This window comes from Hylobates moloch, unplaced genomic scaffold, assembly GCF_009828535.3.
Source record: "Hylobates moloch isolate HMO894 unplaced genomic scaffold, HMol_V3 SCAFFOLD_18, whole genome shotgun sequence".
In the NCBI taxonomy this organism is placed as follows: Eukaryota; Metazoa; Chordata; class Mammalia; order Primates; family Hylobatidae; genus Hylobates; species Hylobates moloch.
In genome coordinates, this window is record NW_026652293.1 from 15,525,692 (window position 1) to 15,540,346 (window position 14,655).

Sequence of the window (14,655 nt, forward strand, 5' to 3'; positions counted from 1 at the left end):
GGAAAGACCAGATCTTAGAGTACAATGCCCCCCCCCACCCCACACACACACACACATACACATACATACATAGATATACATAAGCAGGCTGTGTGTTCTTTTGCCCTTGGAGATTGAAATTTGATTTACCAAGCTAGTGGACAGGTTGGCAATTGAAATCAAACTGCTCTCTGCTTCTCAAAACACTAGGCATGAGGGTCATTTCTTCTGATTGGTTATCCCTGGAGAGAAATAAAGAGCAGAGGGAGAAAATATTGTGGCTAAATGCACCTGAGCTAGCTGCTGGATCAATGGTCAGTATCAGCAGGGCTCTATTTAATGAAGCGTACACCAGTGTCACCGCCTTGCTGACAACAGTGGGTAGCGCTGGTGCCAATGCAGAGGAAGCGGAATCTATTGGAAGACAAAATAATTGCTTCATTTTGCAGTACAAAGATATAAATCTGATTTTTTTGTGTACATGAGAGCAAGCTTTAAATCCTTAACTGGAAGAGGGCCTTGCACAAAACACAGAGTCAAACATGATAGAAAGAGATTGTGCAAGGCAGTCTGGTTCACAGAACTCCGGGAGAATTGCTAAGAGGGCTTTATAGTCAAGGAATCGCAGGCTCGGTGGGCAAACACTCACCCGAAAGCATGCTGTCTTAGTTACGGAGAGAAAATAGTTGTTTTCATTTGTGCTTTTTCATAATAAAGTGTTTTGACAAATCAATAGACACAGGGAAAAAACACCCACTGATGTGATTTACACCTAATTTATCTAATTATTGCCTCATTATTAAGGGGGAGCCTCAGCAGGGCACCCCTCCCAAATGCTGTATCTGGCATACACTTGAGAGTTAAAAGGCAAATGGAAGTGACAGACCTAACTCAGAATATCCATGTCATGTTTAAATTTTCCTGAATTTCCTTGAACTGCCTTTGTGCTGGCAAGTAAAATTATGAAGCAGTTAAATATTTTTCAAGATATGTTTCTAAATGTCACAAGGATTAAAATTAAGGCACAATTTCTCTGAAACAACACAAGGCAGCCTATAATTAAGGAATTCACATTATATCTATAGCATTTATGAATATTTTCAGATCTCCACATCATAGTCCACCTTAAATCTGGATCAACTAAAAAATGCATTATGCTTATTTTTATGCATTAGGGTAAATCAGTCCCTCACTAGACACCTGGAAAATTGCTAAAACAGACACAACTTGCTTCAAAGTAGCTGTGTTGTAATAGTAGAAAAGTAGAGAACTGTACTTCTCTTTACAATCTTAGTGGAACAGAGTGTGAATTCAAATTGATAGTCATACAAATTGTAAGTCATAACTTTAAAACACAACCAACACTTTAGAGCCATTATTCTCAATGAACGACTTTCTTTAAGCTTTTATAAATATCTCAATATTCTTTGCAAGATCTCCTTATTCTTGTCTTCCTAACATTTTTTCATTCACTGAGTTTCCACACAAATATTCATTTTGATATAGAATAAGAGATCTCTGTCCTCCTGTTCCCTCATTCTCCCTTTGTTCTTCCTGAGCCTTCACACTGCAGTCTTTCATTGAAAAATTCCATTTAGCCAAATTCCTTTTGAAATCAAAACAACTCATCCCTCGGTAGCCAACTCATTGGATTCGCTCTGGATGGTGGACAAGAGCAAGGAGAAAGGTACTTGAAGAGCCCTGCCTCACATCCTCTTGGACTGCATTTGACTCCAGCCTTTGCTGAGACAACCAGCTTCACCCTGGTGAGCCACAGCACCTGACCTCAGTTGCTACACTTGATTCTCCTGTCTGCCCAGGGCTTCTCCGACGCTAGGGTAAGGGATGCCTGGGAAACTGGCCTGGAACTTATGCATGCATGGCCTCTAAGTGAGGGGGGTGACATTCCCATGCTTGAACAATGCAAGACAAGAATCAAGGCGTAAGTGCTTCCCTCTTCCATTCTTGAGGTAGACAATCCCAGGCATGCCTTCTCTAGCCTAGAAATTCCCAGTAGGATTGAGTTCTGTTTCTTCAGTTGTGATGAACTGCAGAAACACTCTTGTATTGCCTTTTTCTCCTTCCCTATTGCATAATTCCAAAGTCTCCCACTTTCATTTCATATGATCACTTCCCAAAATGAATGACCTGCAGGCAGCCCCTTGTCTCAAACTGCTTTTGGATTGAGGTGAGAGTGTACCTAGGCTAAGGTACTTACTGCAAACAATAACTACATTTGTGTGTGTGCTAGAACCACAATAAAGAGGGCAAATTCTGAGATGATTCTAGAGTGTGCTATTTTAGAGAGTGACCAAGTCAACAAGGTCAGAGATGCTGGAGGGAGGGTGGTTGGTGACATCATATTAGATAGCATAGTCTGGGAAGTCCTCTTCAAGAGGGAGCCTTTGAACATCAATGGTAGGAAGGAATTGGCTAAGAGAAAAGGTGAGGACAGGGGCTTAAGTTTATCTTTACTCAAAATAGGGCAAGGTTTTTGAGGCAGCTTAGATAGGTGTATCCTGAAAATAGAAAGAACATCAAGATGGTGGAAGCATAGTGGGTAGGAGAGAGAACCAGGTACCAGCTTGTTCTCCAGGCCTTTTCAGGCCATGATAGTTTGGCTTTTAAATACAACAAGAAGATATTGAAAGATTTTCAGCAGATAAAGAAAAATGATGCGATTTATATTATGAATACTTTATGTTGATGGTGGCATGGAAAACTGACTGTAGAAAGGTAAGAGTGGAAACAGGTAGAACAAATGGGAGAATCAGATGATAGTGGGTTAGACTCGAACAGTGGGAGAGGCGAGAAAGCAAGCCTAGCAGCACAAGGAACCCATAGGCTTTATCCCCAAACAATATTTAGATTTAAAATCAAATTTAATTTGATACCTTGTTGATTGGATGGGCTGGCATATATGTTTAAGGGTGGGGAGAGTACCTAGTGTCCTTTCCGTACTCTGAGGTTATCAGCTCTACATACAATAAAATAGTAATTTGGCATTCTACATTTGAAAGACTGTGGCTTCTTAGTGTGGCATATATTTTTCATGAAATGGTCCTGTTCTTTTACATCAGGATAGCCTTTTAAAAAGTCCGTTTGTATAACGTGCCAGTCTTGTTACAGTGCTGATGTGAAGTGAGCAAACGGGAGGTGTTCTGCAAAGTAAGATCCACACTTGGGCCTGTAGAGGTGGTTTTATTTAGAAAACACCACAGGAGTTCCGTCATCTATAACACCTAATATGCAATGTTATATTAGATTAATAAATATTAGCATAGAGGTGAAATAATGCAGTGAATAACAGAACACTGAAAGTCAAGAGTAACTAATACAACAGACTGGAACAACATTTTTTGATATTTGCTGAACATTAACAGCTTACTAAATGAAATACATACTTTTCAAAGTTAAGGAAAAATATTGGATGGAAGCAACATCTAGCTATGTAATAAGATATCACTGAAAGAGACGCCATTTGTTGAATTCATTCTGAGAAATCTACTGATTCAATATTTATGCTTACCTTCAATATTTATGGTCCCAGGTATTTAAGTTATATGCATATATCTGGATGATTAGTTAATAACGGTACTCTTGTGACATTCGACTCTTTAAATTTTATTTATGTATTTTTTTTGAGATGGAGTCTTGCTCTGCTGCCCAGACTTGAGTGCAATGGTGCAATCTTGGCTCATTGCAATCTCTGCCTCCCAGGTTCAAGTGATTCTCCTGCCTCAGCCTCCCAAGTAGCTGGGATTACAGGCATGTGCCATCACGCCAAGCTAATTTTGTATTTTTAGTAGAGATGGGGTTTCACCATGTTGGCCAGGCTGGCCTCGAACTCCTGACCTCCTGCCTTGGCCTCCCGAAGTGCTTGGATTACAGGCATGAGCCACCATGCCCAGCCCTTAAATGTTATTTTTAAGTGTCTTATATCTTTCCCTTCCCTTTTCTGTCTTTTAAACCACAATTTCTTGCTTCATTTCCTTTCCTTTAAGACAGATAGGGCTGGAGCTGTCTGCAGGACTACGGCTCCAGAGGACTTTGGAGATGAGGAGGCAGCTGGGCCTGCAGGGCGTCCAGGGCTGAGACAGAGGAGGTGGTGGAAGTGTGCAAGTCTGTGCCAAGGAGGTTGTCTGAGCCAAGCAGCAGTCGGTAGGGTCAGAAGACCATCTACGTACAGTGGGAAAAAACAAATATTGATACTGAGACCCAGGTTTCTCATTGTCTGAAAAGAGAGTTAAAATTCAGAAAAATAAAAACAAGAAAACAAAAACTTATGGTGTTGGACTAGAACTGAAAGTCTTAGGGTAACCTCATAGTTTTGTTTTTCATATAGACAGATGGATACAGAAATATATGTAAACGTGTATGTGCATTTCCTAGTTCTGTCTATTGAAAAGGCCCAGAAGCAATGCCAGCCCAGTACAAATGAGCACACCTGGCATCCAGGTCTCTATTTCTAAATACCATTCTTCCATAAAATAAATCGGGTACTTTGGGGAAAAAAAACAAAAACAAACAAACAAACAAACAAACCAAACAAACCTGATTCTAGGCCTGGGAAATACAGGATATAAGATTAACCTATTATTTATATATATATATAATATATATATATAATATATATATATATATATTTGTACCAGAAATTAAGGAAATGCTCAAAAAATGATGGGGATTTGTCAAAAAGATACAGGAGCCAGTTTGTAGGGGCTCCCATTAACAAAATAAGGGACAATTTATGCATCAGAGAAGTAATAAGAGTAACAGATTATAACCCATTGAATAACATAAGAATCTGTGTCTACACTGATATAAGTAATAAAGGAATAAAACATAAATTGGAGGAAAGGAGAAATTTTAATAGAATGTTAGCCAATAAATGTAGGAGGAATGACTATGTTGGTGTCAACATTTGGCAACCATCATAGTAATACTTCAGACAGGCAAGAATGATCAATAGATGGTAAAACTATTTAGAACTATTTAAAACTATTGATTTATGTTTATTGAGAAACAAAATATCGATATATTCTCAAAGTATCTAACCCACTACATACTATTAATTACAAAGAAATAAACAGTAACTTTATAGTTAAGATCACCAGTTTACCAAGTGATCAAAGTTTACATCACCAATAACAGACAAATTGGCATTCTTTCTTTATGATAGGTTGCACTGAGATAAACTCAACATCATCACTTCAGTGATATTCCTGCCAGAATCTAATCATGAGGAAATACCAGACAAACCCAAATCGAAGGACAGTCTACAAAACTGGTTTCTAGTTCTAAAATATGTCAAGGTCATGCAAAATAAAAAATAGACTGAGAAATTATTATAGATTGAAGGTGACTAGAGAGATATGACAACTAAATGTAGCATATGAGCCTTGGCTAAATTCTGGATGAAAAACAAACAACAAAAAAAGATGTTTGCTATAAAGGGCAGTTGATGAAATCTGAACATAATACGTAGGTTAAAAATATTGAATCAATGTTAATTTCCTGATTATTATGGTTGTATTGTGATTATGTAAAACACGATCTTAGTCTTTTAGGAAATAAATACTAAAATACCTGGGGGTAATGGGCTTCATGTTTGCAACTTGCTCTCAGTTGGCTCAGAAAAAAAAGTATATATAAAGAAACAATAATAAAGCAAATATTAACATTTTAGGAACCTGGGTAAAATATTCGTGGGAGAGTTTTATGCTAGTCTTAAGATTTTTCTATAAGTTTGCAAATATTCCCAAATTAAATGTTTAAAGGCATAGACTCAACTGAAAGTTAAAAAGGACTTATTTTCCTTATTATTTTAGAGTTGGGGTCTCTGTCACCGAGGCTGGAGTGCAGTGGTGTGATCATAGCTCACTGAACCTGGAACTCTTGGGCTCAAGCGATCCTTCTGCATAGCTAGGACCACAGGCATGCACCACCGTGCCAGGCTAACTGAAAAAAAAAAAAAAATTATGTTTTGAAAAAAGACACGGTCTTGCTATGTTGCTCAGGCTGGTCTCGAATTCCTGGCCTCAAGTGATCCTCCTGCCTTGAACTCCTAAAGTCTGGGATTATAGGTGTGAGCCACTGTACCCAGGCAAGAGTTACTTTAATTAGGAAAAAAAAAAATCCATGTTTCGTACTGAACAATAAAAAAAAATTACAAAGATGTATAAAGAAGAACATAACTATATTGGTCACGTTCTTTGTCATCTATCCTCTTAAGATGATTAATGTTAGCAGCTTAGTTTGTGTCCATCCTTACCTTCCTGTATGTTAATGTGAACACATTCAAACATAAGCACACTTAGTTTTGTTGTTTTTAAAGGGAACCACCATATATTGGCTTGGAACTCATTACGGAAAGAAGCATCCTGGACTTAAGGAAAAGATAAAGCCAAATCCATCTTTTTATTAATAACAGGAGTGTAAAATAATTTATTCCATCAATGCCATATTATTCACAGACATTCAGCGTTCCTCTTCTTCCAATTCTTTTTCCACTGTATACTATGCTGCAATAACAATCTTTGTGGAAAAATAGAGAAATAGAGAGAGAATCTTTATAAGCTGCTGCTTTTGTTTCTGTAGAATAGATTCTCCAGATTGCTATGTCAAAGTGAATACGTGTATTTAACACATAATGCCAGATTACTTTTTATTCACAATTCACACTGCCAACAACCGGAAGAGTGCATTTCCTCCATCTTCTCCAATCTTGGAAGACATCACTTTTCATGGTTATTGACTGATTTCTTCTGCTATTGATTATTGATGTTCTTCCACTGTGAATTGTCCACTTAAATCTTTTGTTCCTTTTTTCTATTTGCTTGCCTTTTTACTTACCTATTTCACTTACCAATCTGAGGATATTTACTTGTATGTCGTTCCCAGTTTATTCTTTGTATTTTGATTTTTCTATCCATTGCCATTTATTCATTTTTTTTCGAGTTTTCTGTCTACCTTATACAGGTCACTCACTCCCGAGGTTGTGCTTTCTAAATTTTCTCCTAATAATTTCTGCTTTCTAAATTACATCATTAATTCATCTGGTATTTACTTTTCTATATAGTGTTAGGAATCTTTTGTTTCTTTCAGTGAACATTTGTACCAGTACCTTTTAATGAAACACACATAGAAGCTTTTCCCATAAACAGAAGTCCTCTCTTTCATGTATGATCCAATAATACTTGGGTGTATGTTTGACCCTTTTTGCCCCACCACTCTATCTATCTATATTCCTTGCCAATTCCATACTGTTTTAATTATTTTTATGGTAAGTTTTCATATTTGATAAGTGCAGCCCATTTTTGCTTTTAAAAATGTTCTTCACTATTCTTTTTAATATATTATTCCATATGAACTTTAACATCATTTTATCTGGTTCCAGAAAAAAGTGGGAATCGGATTGATACTGCAATACTAATATTATAGAATGCTTGATATTTATATTAATCTTCCCATTCAAGAACATGATCTCTTTCTCTATTTGTTCAGGATTTGCTTTGTGTCCTTCAACAAGATTTTATAATTCTATTCATAGAAGTTGTAAACCTTGATCATTTTTCTAAGCATTTTATAATTTTAACTATCTTGATTTTCCCCCATTTAAATTATTGATTATTGCAAGTAGAGAGGAAAGGTACACCTCCAAACTTACCTTGCGTTACTCCACCCCCTGCTCACCCACTTTCATCTTCTTTTGCATCTTAGATGGCAGAGTTACCGCTCACCCCAAGATCTTCACAGGTCTTCTTCCTCTGCCTGGCATGATCTTCCTCTTGTTTGTTCTTTGACTGAGTCCTTTTAGGAATCTTAATTTAAATGTCACTTTCTCGGTCTTTCTCTCCCTTTATAGCACTCATCAAAACTTGCATTCATACATTTATATTTGTTACATGTGTTTCTTCCCAACTTGATTTTCAAGTCCATAAAAACAGAGTCATTTTGCTTAAGACTGTACATGTGGGTCTAGTACACAGGTTACTTGATAATTGTCTGTGGCTAGTAGACCAATCCTTTCTGTGGATCCCATTCTTTACCACCTTTTGCACTCCCTCTCTAAAAGCTTCAGTTTCTTCATTTGCTAATTGTCTTAACTTTTAAACTTTATTTTTAAAAAAACGATCTGCTACCACTTCTGATTATCATCTGATTTTTCTCCATATGCCATCATTCCTATTTTTACCCCAACGTTTCCTATTCTAGTCTCCTGACATGGCTGCTCTGAAGACGTTACGATGTGTTTCTCATTAAGTCCTGGGGCCTAATCTCAGTCCTTATCACTTTCAATTTCTTTGCAACCCATGAAAATGATAACTTCAAAATTTTCTTTTGGTTTAGCTTGTTTTTGCATCTCTTACCTCTTTCTTTGTCCTAGTCTTTCCTGATTTTTCATGTTTTGCATCTATGTTCAACACTCTGTGGTGCTTGGATAATGCTCATTTATTAATTTGGCAAAAATAAACTGAGTACCGCAAATCAGGCACTGTATTATTAAGTGTCGAACACCATAGTGAACAACGCATGAAGTATTTTTCATTCTAGCATTTATCTATCAGGGAGATTGAAATTAAAGAATCACGCAAGTAATCACTTGGCTACAGTTGGGGTAAGAACTAAATAGAAAAGTACAGAAGGTACTTGGTGGCTCCTGAAAAAGGGTATTTAAAGTCAGCTTTGAAAGATTAGTTGGATTTTTTTTTTTTTTTTTGCTAGCAAAAAGGGAAGAGCCATTTAGGCTACACTGTTCCTAATGTGAGAAAGAACTTGGGGCCTTTGAAAAACTAGGCCAGTGGGACTGATGGAGAGAACAAGGCAAAAGTAGATGGAAGTATAGCGAGAGACGAAACACACAAATTCTCCTCAACACTTGTGTATGAAGAACTACATTTATCACTATTAGTGCTTGATAAATGTAGCTCTTATTACGTGAGTGTAGAAGAGAATATGCAGCATTGCATTTAGTCATTATAAAATGCATTACAATTATCCTGTAGAGTTAGGAAATGATATCCCTATAATATATGTGAGAAAGTGAGGATTTGAGCAATTAACTAATTTATATACAGGATTTCATTTTGAGAAAGGAGTGAAAAAATGATTTCCTATGCATTGTAACACTCATAGTAAAAATAATGTACTCGAACCCCCTGGTTACAAATCCTAACTTTAAAGTTTCCTTCGACCTTTTCTTTTCTAAGGTTTAAAAATAGATTTAGGTACCCAAGCGAACATTCAAATTGGTATCTAAGAAGACCAGAAAGAAAACTTCCTCAAATAAATCTCTCAATTAAATATAAACTTTGCAAACATTCACCTATTTGTCTGTTAATCATCATTAATTTTCCAGAAATTCACATGTAATTAAAAAGAACGCAACAACTGCATCGAAGTCTTTTGATAACTCAAGGGATTCACTGCAGTTGTCTTTGTTAATAATGTCATCATTCTGATTTTTAAAAGTAATTGCATCAATTTAATGGTACTTATAGCTGTACCAATTAATACATTTAAACATATATGCCTAAAAACAAGTATACTTTTTTGAAATAAAAATATTTCAAAAATATTGAAATATTTTTGACTAGCCCCACTGTCTTGTGACTAAAATTATTACAAAATGGGTCATTCTTCAAGACGGTATATTTGGAATATAATTCTGATGTGTAAGGTATATCCACTCACTCTACCACCAGTCTGGTAGGTTTCATCCCACTAAGATCTTTCAGACTCACGTTTTCAGGTATAGCAGTAACCTTCATTATGTGAAGATAACACTCAACATAAACCATCTGTAACATTCTTAGCAGCCCATTACAATGACAGGAATTGAATCTGTCATGTAAATTTTAGACTCTAAAGCAAGCTTGTCCAACCCACAGCCCATGAGCCACATGCGGCTCAGAATGGCTTTGAATGCAGTCCAATACAAATTTGTAAACTTTTAAAAAACATTATGAGATTTTTTTTTGCAAATTTTTCTTTAGTTCATCAGCTCTTGTTAGTCTTAGCATTTTTTTTTTTTTTTTTTGAGACGGAGTCTTGCTCTCTCACCCAGGCTGGAGTGCAGTGGCGCGATCTCGGCTCACTGCAAGCTCTGCCTCCCGGGTTCATGCCATTCTCCTGCCTCAGCCTCCTGAGTAGCTGGGACTACAGGCACCCGCCACCATGCCCGGCTAATTTTTTGTATTTTTAGTAGAGAAGGGGTTTCACCGTGGTCTCGATCTCCTGACCTCGTGATCCGCCCGCCTCAGCCCCCCAAAGTGCTGGGATTACAAGCGTGAGCCACCACGCCCGGCCTAGTCTTAGCATATTTTATGTGTGGCCCAAGACAATTCTTCTTCTTCCAGTGTGGCCCAGGGAAGCCAGAAGACTGGACACCCCTGCTCTAAAGATTCAAAGCAGTAAGATTAATATTCCTTTTTTTTTTTTTTTTTTTTTTTTTTACCTTTTAGAAAACTTTTCTCATTCAAAAACAGAAAATGATGTCCTGAAGATGTCCTTAGTTTAATGCATGTTGATAAAACTACTTTTTAGGATTCGTGTAATCTCTGTTATCACCTTTGTCTATTCCAATTCTTAAGCTTCTCCAAAATGGCAAAGTTATGAAAATGTGTAAGAACTGTTTCTGTATATTAAGTAAAATAAAAAATGGAAGACTTTAGGGGAAAAAATCATAGATACCCGGACATTTTACTGTATTCATTTTTATTTTTATATTTTTGTTTATATTAGAATATTGTACAATTTTCAAAGCTAATAACAGAAATCTTTTTGTATGTATATTTAAAGCATAACAAAATAAAAGTATTTCACAAAAGATGTCCATATTACAGTACTATTGAAATATGAGGCACAAGGTTAAGTATGCATTTGTGGGTTAAAAACATAATACATTCATTTTAAAGAATAAACATTTAATGTGAATAACATTTTGGTTAAAATAAATATCATAGTAAATGTTAACAGCAACACCTGAAGTATATGGATACAAGAAAGGTGTTTTGTAATAGATACTATGTTGAATGGTAAAGCATTCATGAAATGGCTGTAATATCTTACTAAATTTACAATCATTGCACATTGTTGAGCACTTTATTTATACAGAGATACCCTTCATCCACCATTCCTAAACCTTACCATACAAAACAAAGTTACTCCATATTTTCAATTGGGTAACTGGTACCAATGTCTAAATAAGGTTTAGAATAGATATAGCTTTCATTTTACTGCTCCTCAAATCAATTCAAAAGTTTAACTTAGTCAATATAAAATTTACTTATGAACACATATAAAGAACATTTTATAGGTGACTATATAAATTAGAGTTTCAAATCATCTTCATAATTCTTTGAAATTATTCCATTCAAAATTAAAATTTGATTTTTACACAGTGGTTTCTTCAGGAAAAATATGAACATGTAGATTTAAAAAGATATAATATTCGAAGCAAAAAGTTTCCACATGTAGAAATAATGAACTTCCCTGATCATTAAATTCTTCCCAGCTATTTCCTTCTAGCAGATATATTCACTGAGAAGAAAAGCTTAAATCTTTACTTAAAAGTCACTTTGAGGGGTCAAGCTAATGAATTTTAGATCTATGTATTCTTAAAGATTGCAAGAAAAAAAAGAGAGTATCTGTTCCAACCAGAGAACATTTCATCTCAATTATATTACATTAAAATGAACATGACAATAATGGTCAATAAGAATAATTCTTCTCATACTTCTAGGAATATATCTATGGATGCTCAGTATAAATGTTAAAAGTCATTAAGAGTGTGAGAAAAACAATGCATCTAGCCCTCAGGAAAAACAAACAAACAAAACAGATTTCCTTTACCTATTCCAAAATAAAATTATCCTTCAGAAACCATACATAACTGATTAGATTTCAGAAAACAAGAGTTTAGACTTTTTGCCCTTTATACATTTTTTAAGTTTACAAATGCTTGAAAGCATTCAAATGAGTGTAAGAAAAACACATATGAAAAACAAAACCAGCAGTTACATTGGCTAAAGGGAAGTGTTCTTTGAACATGAGGTTTTCACGTTGGCAGGATAATTCATCCAAGGTTGTAAGATGGCACAGAGTCCTTTAACAGTGACTTCCGCTTGGCCTTTAGGCTTCACAATTCTGTGAGAAACTGGTTGCCACTAATACGAAAGCATTCAGGGAAAACACATCTGCACAACAGCATTTACGAAATTCTGCCCATTTCCTTAAGCTACACGAAGTGTTACCATCTCAGTCATCTTCATGAACAAATACAGTACTTTACTCAAAAGCTTCTCAATAGAAATGTTAATCTCATAACAATTCTGGCTGTAGTCATGGCCAGTTTTCATTTTATTAAGCATATTCTAGAATTACAACCTTGTCAAATGAATTGTAACTGTATCAACATTCACAGGTACAGTATAACACACATCCTTTCTTCCTCTTTAACAAGACCAAACATATGCATACAGGGTGGCCCAAATTTTAAAAAGTTTAAAAAAATGTTTTCAATCCAGAAAAAGTGTTGGTATACCAAATATCTTTTAAAAGGGTATTATGCTCTCAGAAAGTATGAAACATTAATGGATAAAATGCATATACAATATAAATAAGAAAGTAACTTGAAGAATAATATAAAAAAATTTCTGAAGGGGACCAATCAGAACTTCAATAAAACTTATGAATAAAACTTAGGCTTATATTATAGTGTACAATTATGAGTTAAAATGCACTTAAATTTATAAAGAAATTAAAATATAGTACTGCAAGGTTATTCAAAGAATATTTTTCAAATGTACAAACAATAATAAAAACACACAAAAAAAGCCTTGGGTAATGTGCAACTTTAAAAATTATTATCACACCAGCCAAACAAATCCTTAACCACTTTTTAAATGGATTCATTTATACCATTTCAATGCAAAGAGAATATCAAAAATATTAAAACAAAACAAAAAACTCTTCAGTGTCTGACTCACATTTTGTCCTCAAATCTTCACATTTAATAGTTGCATTTTGAATGTATAAGCTAAGAGTTTTAAATGTTTCTCAAATAGTTTGTGTCTACATTTATCATAAGAATCATATTTGAAAACTACTCTGCTAAGAACTAAAACTAGTACTTCAAACATTTAAAAATAAAATCATCACAAAAGTTCACAATTGTGTTCATCTCAATGTCCATAAATAACTAAAAAAGAAACAAGTCACATGTTCAGATACTTTTTCTCAGGTATGAGTCTATTCTGACGTGTGCCAAGCTGCACCTTCAATATTTGGCACTGACAGTCTATCTAAACACAATTTATCAGCAGAAAACTGTAAGAAATTCTATAAACCTTTAGCCATTCAAAACCATCATGTTTCATTTTCTCTCCTAACATGCAATTCAGTTATTCCAAAGTCATTTGGGGGTTGCAAGGAGGTGATTTAGGTGACTGGTACAAAATGAAGCTTATATGAAAACTGGTTAAGGATTCAAAGCACACTAGCTCTGAAATATTAATCTTAACACCAGACATAAATGGGGAGGTATGACTTGCACAAAATACTTTCAATTACTTTGGTTACACTCTTCATGATCTTGCATGTTTAGCTGCTTGCAGTGCATGCATGCATCCTCTTTGCTACGTCATAAACATAGGTGACGTCTGGTCGCTTCTCTGGATCTGGGTTGATGCACATATTAACTAACTGTCGGAGCTGAGATGAAAGAAAAACAATAAAACCTGATTAAGACTACTATTTTTGGTTAGCTTACTGAAAGGAAGAAATTATGAATAGCTATAGATTTTACAAGGAAAGTACATTTTCTGACTAAACATTCACTGTACTAGAAATATATATAAGACTGCTGCCAATGATTTTACAATAAGTTAAATGTTCTATGAAGTGCATTGAATGGACAGTATTAATGTCAACCAAGAAGTATTTTCCACAATCAGAGGCTTTAAAATGGACTCTGTTATTTTTTTCAGAGTTTAATCAGAAGATAGCAGTCACTGAGGACACCAGGCTTGTAACTGTAAGTCTCCAAGTTAACTGTAAATACACACATACATATCTGATCTATAATCTACTACAACAGACTTAATTGTAAGTTTAAATAGAAGGCAATTAGACATACATTTATAATGAACCATTTTGTACAAATATATATTAAAAGTTTTATGTTAAATTTTGTATTAGAGAAAAAAACACTCCTTTAAACTAATTATAATAAATTATAAGGGAAGTTATAAGTATTATTCCAATCCTCAATTGTGTATAGAGTATTTAAATGTCCTCACTTTATAGATGAGAGAGTTGAGGTTTACTATTTTATTCTATTTATATCATAGAATAAAAGCAGATTTCAATAAATTAAGAAAGTACCCTCCTATATGGTCCTCGATCCATCGGGTAGAAGAATATAGGATTTTATTCTCAATTCTAATTTCCATCAGTTTATGAAACTATGTGTCATTGTAATATTGTATATGATCTTCATAGACAATAAACTAAGAGGAAAAACTATATTCTTTTGCTTTGTAGGTCTCTTTAGGAACAGTTTAGACATTTTGAGAATTTGCATTAACTCTGGCCACGATATTAGCACTTAGTAAATTTTCAAAATTAGCACAATTTCTTCATAGTTCTCAATTTCTACCATAAAATAACTTT

At 34.9% G+C, this 14,655-nt stretch overlaps 1 protein-coding gene across 1 annotated transcript in view; it reads right to left on the reverse strand.

Annotated features, from left to right (window-relative positions):
- Positions 1–10,681: 10,681 nt before the first annotated feature.
- The window catches only part of NEK7 (NIMA related kinase 7), a 155,953-nt gene continuing 151,979 nt past the window's right edge, over positions 10,682–14,655 (reverse strand). Inside the window, exon 10 of the mRNA XM_032136818.2 lies at positions 10,682–13,695. Within this exon, the coding sequence (XP_031992709.1) occupies positions 13,585–13,695 (111 nt within the window). The 3' untranslated portion in view covers positions 10,682–13,584. The remainder of the gene's footprint in view (positions 13,696–14,655) is intronic.